Here is a 16,790-nt window from a genome sequence, read left to right on the forward strand (position 1 = left end):
TATTTTGTCTGACCAGCAGAGGACCTGGCTAGGTTATAACAGCACATTTTAAGGCCAATACTATCAAGATGAAGAAGTTCTGAAGAAGGTGGTAGAGCTGGTGCTAGGTCCAGAAGCCACAATTTATAAGAAACTGCTAAAGAGCCAGGAACAGTTCAACACTTCCTCAGAATGAGAACAGGAGGTGTGGAGAAAGGAAAATGGAAAATGCTTTCAAATCTTGGAGCTACTGACATCTAGAAGAGGGAGTAGTTTTCCCGTGTGGGTCCCAAGTTACAGGAAGGGAGATTTTAGCTCATTATGAGGACAAAATTTCTATAACAGAACTTCCCAGAATGGGATGGACTTTCCTAGAAGTCCTGACCTACTCATCCCTGACCGTAATCAAGCAGCCCACAAACCCATATCACAGAGATGAGAAGAGGGATTCCTTCACCAGCTGGAAGTTCGAGTAGGTGGCCTCTGAGCTTCCTGCTAACTGACATTCTGAGTTCCTTGAATCAAGAACAATTTCCTACTTTCTCCTACCACCTCACGGCCTTGTTCATACTAGGTATTCAGTAAACATTCAGTGAATTAACAAATGATTGACCCGCTGAATGATGGATGAGATTTTTATAGCTTCTAAATAGCGACTTTGGGCAGAGGCAATAAAAAACAATAAATTCAACTGAGTTCAAGAAATGACAGCCCTTTTCATCTCTTTTCACTTTCTCCTGTGTCCAAAATGCAAGCGAGTGACAGCACTGAGGGGAAGTAAGGACAGCTTGGCTTGAATAGAGGAGTTATATAAGGCCACAAACACAAAGCTCATGCCATGTCCCCCACCCCCTCCCATGCTGCAGTGGTTAATGCAGCTTCCCAGAGGCCTGAGCAGGAACACAAGCCGGAAGCCATCTAGCTTCTTACATCAAAATCACCTCGGTCCCTGTGGGCTAGATGGGAGGCAAGAGCCCCAAATGGTTCTTGAACTAACACAGGAGGCCTCCTCACATCATCCACCTGGTGTGAGTTCCAAGGAGTCCTGGTATGGGAATGCTGGGGTACCTCATACAGATGCCAGGGTCCCTCTCAAGGCAAGATGGTCTTTGGCCCCACAGGGCTGCAATAGGCTAGCTGCCCTGATATTACCTGCTCACAACACTCCCCACCCACACTTCCTCTCTCTGTTGAATTTATTCTGGGCATGCTCATTTTCAGTCCAGGGACAAGCAGAAAACTCATATTAGATACTCCCTCTCAGGGAAGTGTTCCCCTAAACTCCATAGCCTAAGTATCATCTGCCAAGTTAGAGGGACAGAGACCTGCCATACAAGCTTTGATGCTTTCTCTAAAATCCACTTGCCCCACAGACAGTCACCGCCTTTATCTATGGTACAGCATAAAGATGCAGCTACAAGCTGTTTATCTAAAATCTTGACAGTCCTTTAGGAGCGTAATATGAAGCCAAACAGGCTGCCTGAGTTAAGCAACTAACAACATCCTGGGCACTGTCCCAGGTTCCCAAAATATCTTCTGCACCACTTGTCATCCAACCTGAGATTCAAACATGAAGAATGTTTGGCTCTTGAGGACTTTTCATTCTTCAAGAGTCACATTCTTCAAGTGCCCCTAGGAAAGATAATATCATAACTCCATGATGACCTAATATTAGTAGGGCTTGTTATATATAATATGTACATATATTTATATAATATACATATCCCTAATATATATATACATATATATTATAGAGATGGAGATGCAGATATGAACATTTAAAATAGAAATTGAGTGGGTGGTAAGGTGGTAAGGGCAGGCAATGGTCCTCAAGATACATTGCGCTATCTTCACATTTTAATTTTGATAAGAGTTGATGTCAATTTCCTCTTCTCCACATCATGCACTGGGGCATAAAGTAGGAATTCCGTCCTTTCAGAAGAACTATTTGGAAGACAGCACTCCACCTTCAACCCCCAACTCCTGCCACTTTCAGGCATATACACCCTCTTTACTCCTTCCCGGAAAAGCAGTGACTTCTCAGACTGCCGAGGTGGATGCTGTGTGCATCCTCAGGCCTCTGTCCCTTTACTAAGTAGTATGAAGTAGATCATGACTCCATGTGACCTGCCCTCCTCTCTGTTGGATGAGCAAGGCTTCACCATGGCACTTTCTGTCTCATTCCTTTACTCTTTGGGGTAGATCAACCTGGATAAGGCATCTGGCGAGACCAGGAAGTTCTCTCTGTCTCTACTCTTCACACTTGACCTGTCGAGCCAGAAATTCTGGCAGGACTGAGGAAGGGTCCATGCTATAGAACCAGCTCCTCATGGTCAGGTCTTGAGGTCTACACTCAGAGGCAACTGTGAAGAAGCCAAATGACAACCATTTATTGCAAACCACATTCTCTGCTCTAGCATTACTGCTCTATTTGATTCCTTCCTGATTCTCCCTCCTGCTTCTCTCCTTCTTACCAACTAGGAGGGAGAAATTGTGTGATTAATTACCATTAGTGTGGATATCACCCCAAGAGAAACACTAACACTTGCTTCATAAAAAGAAAGAAAGCAACTGAAAATGGCAATCCATTAAGATGTCACTGGAAGCATATGTTTCAATTCCCACAATAGCAATCTACATGATCAATTGTGATGGCTTAATAGTAGCTTACCAAGAAGCCAAGAAGTGGCTTCCAAGAAGCACATTTTCCTAAGAAAGTTCTTCCTCCCAAACTCCTCTGCATTGACTATTTCAAGTTCTATCCTGTTGGTTTCAAACACATCAACCCACACTCATCCTCCTCAGCCCTAAATAGGCTGGGGTATCCTAGAGAGTTCCCAATGTCTCAAACCCCTCCCAACTCCCCCCATTCCTACCAACAATGACATACTTACTGAGATTTTGATGATCTTGTCAAAAAGATGCACTTGGGGTCCAATGAAGTCAAAGACAAAGTACTGTAAAATATAAGTTCATTCTGTTTCCAAAGTTTCCAGACTTGCATATAAGAACTCTGTTCCTAGAGCATATTTAGGTCTGTATTGCAGAATAGATTTAATTGTTCTACCAATAACTCCATAGTCATTAATGGCAGGAATATATCAGTTGATCGGTCACCCCCTATAGGGGATCATTGAAATTGTTTTCATTTTTTTAATATTAAAAAATAATGTTACCAGTGACATCTTTGCAAAGGATATATGTGAGTTTCCTTTAAAATGGACATGAGAAGTGGGATTGTTGGGTTGTGGCTTATGTGCATGTAGATTTTTAGTAGGCAGTATGAAATTTTCTTTTAGAAATGTTTTGCAACCATCCCAGGCATGGTAGGTTCATCACTGGTTCAGCTTGAAAGAGAATCTTGGAGCCCTTGGCATCATCCCCACAGATTAGGGGAAACAAGCCAGCTGGGAGACAGCTACTCTATGCACCCTTTCCTCTCTTAGCCGACCTCAGATGCTCTCCACTGCACTCCGCCACAAGGACCTCCGCCACCCCCCTCTGTCCTCTGTGATGCTGCCCTTATATGCTCAGTCTCTGGGCTCAGGTGTGCCCACTTAAGCATGCCCACACCATCCTCCAGGTGCCGCCATCAGGCATGCGTACAAGACTACATGCATCGAGCATAGATGCTAATGGTGGCAAGGCAGAAAAAACCTAATAACTTCCATTTACCCTACAAGGGGCTAAGTCATTCTATATTCCTACCGGCAGTATGTGAAGAATCATTTCTCCACACCCTTGGAAACCCTTGATGTCACCAATTCCTTTATTTTATTTTTTGCCTATTATAATAGAATGATGGGTGAAAATTATATCTCATTGTGGTTTTTGATTTGGGGTGAACTTGAAAGTCAGTGAAATCTGATTTTCTAGAAATTGTCAATTTCATACATCTATATGAAATTCCTAAGACTGACCAGGAAGAGAATGAAAAGAAATTATGGATAAGGGAGACTTTTAATTTTTATAATGTGACTGAATTTTAGAATTGAAGAAATGCTCTAGGTTGATCTCCATATTCACCAGGTAAGAAGACTGAAGGTAAAAGAACTGAAAAGAACTGGATCAGAGCTGAGTCCAGGGAAGTCGTTCCTACTGCTCAAGACCAGCTGAACCTGACTGAGCTCCTCCCGCAGGTGAGGTCCTTTGCTCCCAAGACTGGAGTGGAGGTTCGTTGTAGACTATATGTTCGGGGGGCTGGTGGAGGGCTGTGCAGGTGGAACTAAGAAGTCATTTGATGGGTTATTTCTTTGTTTGGGGGCTGCAGGGTAGAGAAATAAGACAGGGACTTATTGATGAACACGACACAGCAGGAAAGGGAGCAGGGTGGCTAACGGCCTGCATTTAAAGGGCAAAACAGAAAATGCAAAATGTGGAAACTAAAGATGTCTTCATAAAATATAATGAGACCTTCAAAATGGTGGTCCTTAGGTGTGGATGAAAGGTTATATTATATCCAGTGTCTTCTGCTGAAGAAAATGGATGGAGCTGGAGGGGATTATGCTAAGTAAAACCAGTCAGAAGAAGAAAGACAAATACCAGATGGTGTCACACTTGTGTGTGAAATACAGAGAAACCAAACAAAGGGTCAGATAAATTCAACCAGGAACTAACCCTAGAAATCTGACTATAGATATTTTTCTTTTTCCTTTTGACTTATTTCATGGAACACAATCCTCTTCAGCATATAGAAATAAAATTTAAAAAAAAATTTAAAAATCTGACTAAGAACTGGGGTTACCAGAGGAGGAGGGGGAGGGGTGGGAATAAAGAGGGGGTGAGCACAATGGGCTGTGGTGGTGGGCTTGGGTGCAATGGTGATGAGTGCAGCATGGTAACAACACCTTAGAGAGATCCCATATGGCCTAAACACAAACAACTGTGTCAGCCAATGTTGCCTCAATTGAAAAAATAAAGAGATTGAGAAAGAGCAAGGGAGAGAGAAAATGAAGGAACGTATGTAAATCATTGCAGGAATTTTTCTTAGATATATTCAAATTTTAAAGCATTTTGGTGTTCAGAATTTATTTTACATGGAAAACTTGCTTATATAAAATTCTTCCTTCTCTGATAAGGCTGAATATATGAGATGCTGTGTATTCCTTTGGATCAATAAATTTGTTCCAAAGTCTATTGTCCTCTGATGAGTTTCACTTATTTCAGACTCAACTGCCTCACATAGGACCCCTAGACCTCGGAACCTGTTAGGGGGAAAGGATGTCCTGAGCAAACTCCACACAGGCTTTGTGGATGCCACCCCCACTCCATCAAGACACTGGGAACTACAAGTCCCATGATCCCCAAAGGGGAGTGGCGAGGACCTAAGGGTAGAGTTAAGCAGCCATTTTCTCTGTTTGTAAATAAAACCAGCCATGTTAGTGGGGTCTGGGACGCTTGGCTCGTGCTCTTGGCCAGGCAGGTTTGGTCTCCATGGGTCATTTGAGATTCTAGGTTGGCAGAACGGGTAGGACGCATTTAGAAATTTATCTCCCACTTTTCTCCCTGAGTTGTACATTTCCTCATTTCCCCTTCCCTTGTAAATAAACCTTTGTTAATGTTTAGTGTGTGCCTGCAGTTTAAGTCCCCTTTAAGCGCACGGGTGAGGACAGTCAGGCAACCCATTTTACATCGGGGGTTGCCCTGTAACAAACCCACACAGAGGTCCCTACTAGGAAATATTCCCCAGCCCCTACTAACTGGCATCAATACCCAATGACTTTGGGCTTAAAAATTAGGGTCTAAAGCTGTACCAAGCATTTTTACTTCATCTGTAACAAATTTTTCCACTTCAACTTCTATGTTTCCACTTAATTTCCTACTGATTGCTCTTGGGTCCAATTTAATGTCATTTAGATCCAGGACTTGTATGCGTAAAGCAAATGCTAATTATGATAATTAACAAGTCTTTAGAGTTTGTGGTTTTAAAGCCTTTTAGTACACATTATTTTATCTACACCAAAAGATGTTATGAACGCTGCGGGTGGAAGAGACGGAAGAACACTGCCACTTTCACTGCTGGCAAAGAGCTCAGAGGCAGGAGTGGGAAAGAGGAACGGAGTTAACAGCTCAAGTAGGACTTGGATACTTTCTGTTGATTTCGTTATCCTTGCTCTCTCCCTCCCTTTTCAATTACCAATCCTATTAGGGAAATAATTAGGTTTACTAAATTTTTGATAATTCATAGTGTCCAAATGTCTATGGAGAAACAAGTTTTCTTGTTTACTGTTAGTTGAAGTAAAAATTGTTGCTTTGTTGAAGGGCCATTTGGTACTATCCAAATTTTAAATGCATGCAATCTTTGCCCCAGTTACACCCTGTGTGAATATTATTATAATACTTATAGCCAAAGGCTGAAAAAAAATTAATGTCCATCAATGAGAGATTGACTGGTTTAGTAAATTATGGCATGTCAATGGAATAGAAAGCTCTACAGCAGTGAGGGGAAAATGAGATTGATCTGTGTGTCCTGGTTTTACAGTATATATGGTGAGAATGCTTGGGAGAAGGGGCTAAGGGGTTCAATCAAAGATCAGAGGAACAAATATTTGTCCTGCTACATTATGTTATACTCTTTGTATATGCTATCATTTTTTTAACAGAGCAATCTTTTTTTTTTTTTTTTTTTTTTGGTGGGACCCTCGCCGGTGGCCGGGGATCGAACTGGCGCTGCAGAGGCTGCGGGCAGCCTTGCAACCCAGTGCTCAACCATTGCGCCACCAGGGAAGGCCCACAGAGCAATCTTTTCATTTTAAAAAAGGAAAATTTGGGCCTCCCTGGTGGCGCAAGGGGTTAAGTACCACACTGTGAAGCAATCCGCAGCTTCTGCAGCACCTGTTTGATCCCGGCTGGCCAGGGAGCAACCCACATGGTGCAGCAGACCTCTCCTGACTCACCCGCTGCTCCCCTCAGCAGTGTATTTCAGTCAGTCTGCCTGTTCTGCTCCCCACTCTGTCTCTGGGGAATCCTATCACCCCCCCCACCCCCGCATCTCTGGCCTGTTCCCCAGCTCTTGTATGCATGAATAAATAAATCTTAAAAAAAAAAGAAAGAAAAAGAAAATTTTATGTGTTTACTATTTAGAGGTTTCATTTCTCTTGGATATTTTCCTTTACAATTTTTAAAGTGCTTTGAAAAATATGACTTCTACTTGCCAACTCAGCATGCCTGTTTTAAAATTAATAATCAATTTGCAATGTCTCTGTTATGTAAAAGAAGATCTATCTTTTCACTAACCAGTAAGCAACACTTTTCTTGAATATAAACCCAGAGCTCATAATGGATGAAGATGAGTTTATAAGAAATAAGAAATGGTTATGCTCTGTGAAATAAGTGAGAAGGAAAAAGAAAAATATCGATGGTTTCACTTATAGGAGGAAAATAGGGGAACCAAATAAGGGACCAGGGAAAAAAATATATTAACAATAAAAAACACAATAAAACAGACAACTAAAAATAAACAGACAACTATAAATCAGAGACATTCTGCAGGGGTGGGGGAGGGATCAAAATGAGGGCGGGAAGATCACAGGGACTGTGGTGATGGTGCACAGGTGAATTGGTGGTGGGAATTCTATGGGGACCACACCTGAGAAAAGAAAGCAAACATTGTACAAAAATGAACAATGATGTAAAAAATATATAAATAAATTATTAAAAAAAATAAGAAATGGGTCTATTGAAAGGATAACAATGAATTTTGAACCAGGAGGAATTCCTTGCCTCTCCTTTCCAGCATCTCTGTATTGAACTGCCGGGCTGTTTGTAAGAAGCCTCAGAGAGTTTAGCATGGGCTTGGAGGCGTGATGGGAAGCTGTCACAAGTTTCTATTTGGCTCAAGAATACCCTGGAGCGGCTGTGAAGAGAGTCTCAGTGGAGATGATGTTAGTCACCGCCAGGACTTACTTCATTAAAAAATGGGCTGTTGGTTCCTTCCTTCGCTGAGCTTTGCTTCTTCTCATCCCCAATCTCAATGGTCACGATGGGGTCAATGTTTTCACCCACCAGGTGACGAGCCTCAATGATGGTGATGGCGATCTGCAAGACAAGTGCATGAGTCGCTGCGGCCTGGCTCTCCACTCGCAGGGAAGGGCAGCGGGAGGCTGGGTAGAGGAGTCAGTCGCTTACCTGATAATTTTGGGATCTGACTTCCCCATCATGAACCTTTTTCAACAGTTTAGCTCTATTAATAGAAAATTAAATACATTTGTTTCATCAAGTAGGAGCATACATTCCATCCATAAGCCACTAAGATTTCCCCAGGTATTCCTAAGTGCTTTTGTTTATATTACACCACATGTTCTCTCTCTATCTCTGGGACAGGTAGGTATAAACGGACATGTGACTGAACCTCTCTATGGCTCAGCTTCTCTGTCCTAAAAATGGAGCTTCAATTCCACTTACCACTTGAGATGACTGTTGCAATTAAAGATGTGATATATATAAAAGCTTAATTATATGCCTGATAAGTATCAGCTCTTGATGTGACTATGACTGTTAGTTTTATTTTTTGTTTTACAGAACAAGAAACTGAGATGACTCAGGAAGTCAAGGACAAAGCTGGGTCTATATAAGGACATCCCCCTCCTGCCAGATCCTATCTACAGGGTCACTTTGCCTTTTCTGGTAGATATAACAATTCTGAGTTTCATGATGACTTTTGAAAAACTGATAAAGGATCAAATTGGAAGGCACGACCAAGATTCCACCTCACTGAGATTTCACATCGCTGGGGATTTCATTTATCTGGACTGTCATAAGTAATTGAAAACAGATGTGCAACACCTGGGCACTTAGAGATGAGATGCTAGGAGAAAGAGATAAAGAATCCCTGTTGTCCATGGGAGCAGCACTGGTTGGGAAAGGAATTGAACTTGAGTTCCTGTAGAATTTTATTCTCTTACCTTCTAACAATGCCATCCTGCCGTTGACTGCATTCCCTTTCTCCTGGTTATAATTGAGTCCAGTAGAGAAAAGAATAAACTAATAAAAACTTCAACACTTTGGACTGATCTGAATTAGAATAGTTATGCTCTCCAATTTTGTGATATTAGCCTTAATTTTGTCTAAAAGTGGAAGTTATTATTCCTACCACCTAGGGTTGCTCTGAGGATTAAAAGAGGTAATGCATGTAGGAAAAGATAGATTTCAAAAAGCATCTGTTCAGCAATATAATGCTAAATGTGCATTGATCACTTATTATACAAAAATGCTATGCAATTCTCAGAGTGAAAAACAAAGAAGAAAAAGCAACCATCTTGGTTCTTGCAGAGCTAGCAATCTATCTGAGGAAGGGAAGACCAACACAAAGAAAGAACTAGCAAGTATAAAATGTAGAGAAAAAAATGTGATATAAGGTCAGAGAAGAGAGACATTCTCCAGATTGGGATAAGCAATGAAGACTGCACTGTAGCAGTTATATCTTAATTCTATTTTAGTTGGTGGGTAGAATTCCAGTTGATGGAAAATGCACAGACTGGGAGAAAGAAAAAAGCTTCTACTCTTTACTTCTTTTACTTCTGCCTTCCTCCATTTAGTGCTATTATCCTGGCTAAATAAATGGCAAGGGATCCTTGAAAGGCTATTAAAAAAATAATTGAAATCCCTCTTCAAGGTCATGGCGGGAGTGCTTGTCAGGGTGCAGTGTAGAGGGAAGAGGAAATAAAATGAGAACTTGCATACAAGTTTCATGTCTTCTCTTAACTGTCCACCTCTGGGCTATCACCTTCCCTAATTTCCAGCTGTCTCCCACCCTTCTCTGCCTCTTTCACACATGCGTTGCCATCACAACCCAGCAACAGCAATTCAGAATCTGCCACACAGGGAAGAACTCCTTTGCTTTACCGACAGTAACCACTCTGAGTGCAAAAAGAAGGGTTGGGCAGTGAGGAATTAGCGTAAGAAACTGACAAATACAGTAGACTGAAAGTTTTGATAGCCCCAATTATCGGCTTCCAGACACCCATGCTCTTTGGCCTATAAATTGTAGTCTCCGCTCTGTGGATTGATCTTGTGACTTGCATTGGTCAACAGAATTCAGCACAGATGACTGTCAACTTCAAGTCTACACCTCAAGAAACCTTGCTTACTTCTGCTCTTTCTCTTGGAATACTGTCATCACCTCCATAGGAACTAGCCTGTTGGAGGATCTGATATCACATGGAGAATAGCTCAGTGGTAGCAGCTGAAACAATCCTAGACCAGCCTCCCACCAACCAATCCTCTCATTAAAATGAACAGAAATGAATAGAGTGCTGAATGATCAGAGACAGGTGAACGGGTACCCGTACTATCTGAAGCCAGTAAAGCTATCCAAATGACCCGCAAACTCATGAGCACTATAAATACTTATGATATTAAGCCACTGGGTTTGGAGATTATTTGTTACCCACCAATAGTTAATCGATAGAGCAAACTGCATGCAGAAGCCCAGTTTGTTCTGACTTTTTGTTGGATAATATAAGAAACACCTTCTCATGTGCAACAAACACAAAGTTAAGACATCTAGGACCTCGATGAGCTAAGGAGCAGGTGAGGGACAGCTCCTGCACCTGTCTCCTCTTGCTGCTGCCATTCCTGAACTAGAGGGTCATGAAGACCTTAACCAGCAGCTGGTAGTGCCAGGACCTGGGCTGCTGCAGGCTGACAAGAACCAAGAGGCCAGAACTGCTACAGAGAAAGCTCAGGACACAGAACTCTGTCTTCCTGCCCTCGATCTTTCACTGGATGTTCTTCTCTGTTCTCCCAGACCCTGCAGGGTTCCAGACACATGGTGTGCTAACAGCCAGAACCAACACTGTACCTTCTCTTTGGACCAGCTGTGGAGACAGGAGTGACAGAAGCATCACCATAAACCAAATCTCCTTCAGATCCTTCCTGGGGAGAAAGCCCCTCTTGTGGTACTTCAACTTCACCTTGACGATCTACAGAAGCAAACAAAGGAATAAAATCTCTGTTAACCATGAGATGTGGTTGGGATTTGAGCCCTTTCTGTACCTAGCACTTTGCCAGTCACATAATGACAGTCCCCACAAGCCTAAAATGAAAACATTCAAACAAATCTTTGGCAGAAAAGCCAGATACAACACTTTGATGGTGGAATAGCCAGACACACAACTTAATTTTTCTAAAAAATTTTGTATCTTCCATCTGTTCTTCAAACAAGAGTAGATTGAAACGCAAGGTGTGGTTGGAAGAGCATTGCACCAGGACAGTAATGACAAGCTTCCCTGTCATTGCTGGACCACGTAGGGCCCGTAATCTGTTCCCTCTGCATTGCTAATAAGGTGCCAGGTAAGGCTGTTCTGTGGTCTGGGGGCCAATTTTGAGAAGCAAGCTATGCTGTAGGTTAAATACTGTTTCACAGAGACACAGGGTCCTAGATCTTAGAACCTCTAAATGTGATCTTATTTGGAAAAATGACCTTTGCTAATGTGATTACATTGAGGGTTTTGAAATGATGAGGTCATCCTTAATTATGCACATCACATGGTAATCACACGTACTCCAGAAAAGGGAGGTGGGGATATGAGAAGAAAGCAATGTGACCCCAAGGCCAACCTTGGACAGAAGCTGCCACAACCAAGAACTGTCTCATGCAGCCATCAGGAGGTGGGAGAGGCAGAAACAGGTTCTCCCAAGGGAGCAGGTCCAGCCCACATCTTGCCTTTGACCCAGTGATACTAATTGTGGACTTTTGCCTCCATTACTGTAAGGAAACTAATGGGGCATCTTTAAGCCCATCCAGTGGTCATGTGGCACAGCAGTCATAGCAAACTAATATACAAGTAAAGTTTAGAAAATATAAATGAGCGTGTAGTAAACAGATTCTTCAGGCTTTTCCCCCACCTCTCCCCCCCACCCAAGGGATTCTGTTCATTTATCCGGGATGCTGCTGGGATGTCCCCATAGATGACAGATGGCCCATTCTGAACTGGATGATTTGAAGACTTTTTACCAAGGTGTAAGTATAGGAAAACCACAAAAACATGTACAGCTATCTGAGGCTCACAGCAGTCAGTTACTCCTTGAAGCTTCCAAAAAATAAGGAGAGAGAGTCAGGCCCAGTCAGCTTGCTTATGAAGGGCAGTGACCATCCTTCAGCTGAAGGACACATCCTACAGGGGCCTGACCTCACCCCTCTCAGACCTCCTGCTGGGTCACCCCATTGGCTAAGGGATCTGGGTCACGTATCCACAGAGATCAGTCCCCTGGGAACAGTGGAGAGATGTGAGGGCCAAGCGAAGAGTCCCACACAGGGATGTCCTTCCAGATGCTCCAAAGTCCACTGGTCAATGCCTAGAACCCAGCACAGGAGTCAACACTAGCAAACATTCCATGGATAAATACTGAGCAGAGAATGAATGGATTCTCATGGGAGGTACCCAATAGTTGTTCGTTGGGTGACTAATTAATGGGTGGGTTAAGGTAGTTGGAACTTCAAGAAATTAAGGATAGCTACTTTGACCCCAAAAACATGATGTAAAAGTCAGAGGTTTGAGAATTTCTAATATTTTATCCAGAAAAGTCCCAGCTTCCCAGGTTAGGTCAAGAAGGAAAGTCCAAAGTGTACTAAGTCCTGTGGACTTTGTTTTGTCAGTCTTCCACAGGGCTGGCCCCTGGCCAGCTGGATGGATGCTATTTACTTTCTAGGAGAGGCCTGACTCCTTTCTGCCCTGTTTGCTTTGTGGGCTGAAGCCTCTTAATTAGAATGAGACATGGCAGCTCTTCTGAGATGCCAGTAGTTGCTGCCCTAAATCTCCGTCAGTAAAGGCTCCCTGGAGGCCACCAGGGAATCGGAGAACCCCTGGTCCTGGTGTGAGAATGACCAGCTTCTTTGTTTATTAGCTGACTTTGGATGAATCACTCATCGTCTCTGAACCTTGGTTATACAGCAGGCCCAGAGAAATCCACATTTCAGACACAAGGATCATGTATGCAAGTCAAAAGCAGCAGGAACGTATTATATGTGTTAGATAAAGACATAATTTTTTTTTAAATAGCACTTTTGTAAAAATCCTTGAGGAAAGGTGCTGAATCTTACCTAACCTTACTCTTTCACCAGGACCTACCACAGGGTCATAATATCTGTGCACTAGGAAAGACCTCAGAGCCTTTCTGCTCACGACCTGAATAGACAGCACAAGTTAAAAGAACAAACAGTACTTCTATTAAGCTTAAAGGCTTGCCTCCACTTAAAATGTAATGCCTCTCCTATCCCAACAATGACTCTTAGTCATCACTAACACTTCAGTATGAACAAATAATCCGGTAAAATTATTTTTTCCCGAAGGACAAGGAATGGGCTTAGGTAGGCCATAAGGTGAGAGCACAGTTGCGGTGGACAGGAGTAACAAGAGGGGTAAAGATAAAGACATTTTGGTTCAGGAATGTTCCAGAAAGATAAATTTGAGCTCAGGGTTGTCAGGGCCACCCAGCAGAAGTCTCCAGAGGACCATCCCAGACCTGCCCATTGGAAACAGTCAATCCTACTTTATCAAATAAATGTGACTGTCAACCCTCTGTTGGGGCTGCCACCACCAGCTCAGCTCACACTATAACTGGGATCTTTGTCCTTCTGGAGAAGGAGTGCCTCATTCTAAAGGTGGAAAGCCAGAGAGCCTGCATTTCCATCTCAAAAGCCCTGCTTTTTGGATTCTGTGCCTCCCACGCTTTGGGGTCTAGGAATGCTCAAAATTTTTTGAACTAATGGTAATTGCTTCTACGCTATGCCATTTGGGCTTCTGAAAGGTCTCGGAGGAACACTCTACCTTTGGATGGGGTGGAGGGAGCATGTACCTGCACAGCCCCACCCCCTCAGCAGCTGCTGTCCTCATTCCTATTTTCAAAATCTCACTTCATCCTGCCCCTGGCCTCATAGGACAGCCCGGCCACCCACGTCATGCTGATTTGACAAAGGGGGAAAGCAACTTGGAGCCACTGAGTGACTTATGGGTCACAGAGCAAATGAGAATAGAAATGGGAGGTGGAACGTAACCACTGTCCCCCGCTAGAGGGTCCCCTCCCATTGCCCAGCCAGTCCACCCCACCCCTGCTTGGCCCAGAGGCTAGAGAAGCACTGTGATTGGCGGGGTCTGGAGACCCAGCAAGCAACACACTCACCTCACTCCCACGAAGAGTGAGCTCCACAGTCAGCCACGGAGAAGCCACTTTGTGAGGACCCTGGAAAACGCTCAGCACCGCCCAACCACCCCAAGTCTCACCTCGGGCAGCCTTGTTGGTTAGGATCAATCCTTTTTCTCCTTTATTCTTCTTCCTCTTCTTCAGTTTCAGTCCAAACACCCCTTTTCTGAAAAGAAGATTAAAAATTAAATAACACACTAATAGTAACTTCGAGTCATTCAGACATGCTAGGAGAAAATACACACACACACACACACACACACACATGAACACACACTGAGTTGTCCTGGAAGCCTAACAGCCTCCTCATCCACCAGGGTGGCTGTCTAAAGTCAAATGTCACAATGGCCCCACAAGCTCTACTTCTGCAGAAAGCATGAAAATGCCACCTGAACAGAAACCATGATGTCCTCCCAGAGCTACACTTAAATGAGGCCTAGTGCAAACATTACCCAGCACACTAGTGGGTATTTCTCCATCTCTCCTCACTTACCTGTGCCAGGCACTCAAAACTATGGCATCGTTTCATCAGGTCAGCAACCTTTTCATACCCCCTTCCCAGTGCAGATCCGGGGCCCAGAGAAGGCAGGTGATGTTTCTAAGATCACCCTGGACCCAGCCCTCTCTGACTTCAGAGCCAGGCTCCAGCCAGTGAGCATCCTGAACCTGCCAGGGCCCCTGAGCTGAGCGAACACCTTCTCCAGGGCAGGACTCCCCATTTCTGAGGTCAAGTGGCCCTGGGATGTTTTTGAGGTCAAGCCACAAGTGCACAACTCCGCTAATACATGGCCCATAGGGCCCAGAAAGTCAGCTACTATTATTGTTTCATTAGCCATGAGTGGAAGGCCCCAGGAAAGGGCTCCAGTCTGCTCTAAGACAACAGGAACATTCTAGATGCTTCGGCCCCTCCTGAAAGAATCCAGAATTACAGGACACAGAACAGCCCACTCAAAAAGACTCAGTCACTTCCATCTGCAAATAGGATGTTGCTGCTAATAAATGTCAGCACCTGCCAGAATCAATGTTTCTGTGTCCTTTGGGTAGATCCCTAGGAGTGGAATTGCTGGGTTGTGTGGTAGCTCCATTTTTAGTAGACTGAGGAACCTCCAGACAGCTTTCCATAGTGGTTGGACCAGTTTGCACTCCCACCAGCAATGTAGGAGAGTTCCTTTTTCACCACATCCTCGCCAACATTTGTTGTTGCTTGTTTTTTTTTTTTTTTTTTTTTGAGGGAGAGAGATCAGAGGGAGGGAGGAGCACAGGGGACTGAGGTGATGGTGCACAGGTGCATTGGTGAAGGAAACTCTATGGGGACTACCCCTGAGGGGTGGGGGGAAGCAAATATTGTTTAAAAATGAACAATGATGTAAAAAACACAAAAAAAAATATTAAATTCAATTAAATTTAAAAAAAAGAAGCAATACAAGATTCAGCTTGGGAACTGGCCCAAACCGACTTATTTCCTCTAGAATTTGGGGGGTTGGAGGGGCACTTATTAGCTCTAGATTTAGTTCAGATTCCCCTTGTTCATTCACACGGGTCTCTAAGGACATCCCACTCACAGCATGATGTGAAAACACACTTGTAAAGCGACAAGCATGCTTCCAAATAGCCACTGTTGATGACCAGGAGTGAGCTACAGTATTTCCTTTCAGTGAGTTTCACATTGTTCAGACATAAGCTGACACTTTGTGCCAAGATTCCATTTTTATACACACACTATTTCTTAGGAACCCCACAACGCACCAGGAAGCAATGCTTTTATTACCGAATTTTAGAGGGGGCTCCGACTTCCAGCCGTACATCAGGCCTAGGGTCCAGGACTGAGTCTGACGTGCCAGGTCTCCAGGGCATCTGCCTGCATGCCCACCCCACACCAGCTTGCCACGGGTTCCGAACCCGAACCCTCCTCCTGCTTCCCCAAAGGAGCTGGGCACTCCGGCTTAAGATCTATTCAGCCTCCTCGCTAGGCGACCCCAAGATAAGTCAAGAGAGACGCAGAAACCCCCATACTAACCTAGTCTCCTCGGGGTTAAAGCTGCCGTGACTCCGGTATCTGTATCCAAACAACAAGGGCATTAGACAGCGCACGTGTGGCCGCGATCCCGCACCTGCCCCCGGCGACGCCCAAGTCCACCTCCACGCAGAGCCTGCCAGCGAGGCCAGACACATGCCTGGCCCAGGTGTAACAGGGTGGTCCCCAGGAAAGGGGGAGGTTTCAGGTTCCTGCCCCACTCAAGGGAGGGTGGAGCTGAGCAGGGAGAGAAGAAGCTGCAGAGGAGACTAAGGAAGGAAGGAGCAGGATGGAGCCAGGAGGAGCCCTGGAGGAGGCACATGGGGCCTAGAGACACGTGAAGAAACTGCGCTTGTCTTTTGGTCGTGGACTGGGTGACACAGATGTGGGTGAGACCCGTGGGGAGGTGACAATGGCAGCTTTTATCTTGATTCTGATTTTGCTCTTTTCCTTCCGGGCTTGTCTGATTGTTTCTGACCCTTTGCTGTGGGTCCCCACTGGAAGGTGCTTTAGATTCGTGGCAGGCTTTGGGGCCTTGCTCTGGGCCAACCCCATTTGGATGGACTTTTACCCACGAGGGGACGGGTAACTTTGGGTGCTTGATTTAGAAACTAGACTCAGCCTTTCCTGTATTGTTTCCTAGTTGTATTAAAGT

At 44.2% G+C, this 16,790-nt stretch overlaps 1 protein-coding gene across 1 annotated transcript in view; it reads right to left on the reverse strand.

Annotated features, from left to right (window-relative positions):
- Nucleotides 1–16,293, reverse strand: part of FER1L6 (fer-1 like family member 6) — a gene marked incomplete at both ends in the record, with an annotated part of 94,892 nt that extends 78,599 nt beyond the window's left edge. The window contains 6 exons of the mRNA XM_084229753.1: nt 2,874–2,936; nt 7,885–8,016; nt 8,107–8,161; nt 10,781–10,901; nt 14,202–14,287; nt 16,139–16,293. Coding sequence (XP_084085879.1) covers nt 2,874–2,936; nt 7,885–8,016; nt 8,107–8,161; nt 10,781–10,901; nt 14,202–14,287; nt 16,139–16,293 — 612 coding nt within the window. The remainder of the gene's footprint in view (nt 1–2,873; nt 2,937–7,884; nt 8,017–8,106; nt 8,162–10,780; nt 10,902–14,201; nt 14,288–16,138) is intronic.
- Between the last annotated feature and the right edge of the window lie 497 nt (nt 16,294–16,790).

Source organism: Talpa europaea, assembly GCF_964194135.1.
Source record: "Talpa europaea genome assembly, chromosome: 3".
Lineage (NCBI taxonomy): Eukaryota > Metazoa > Chordata > Mammalia > Eulipotyphla > Talpidae > Talpa > Talpa europaea.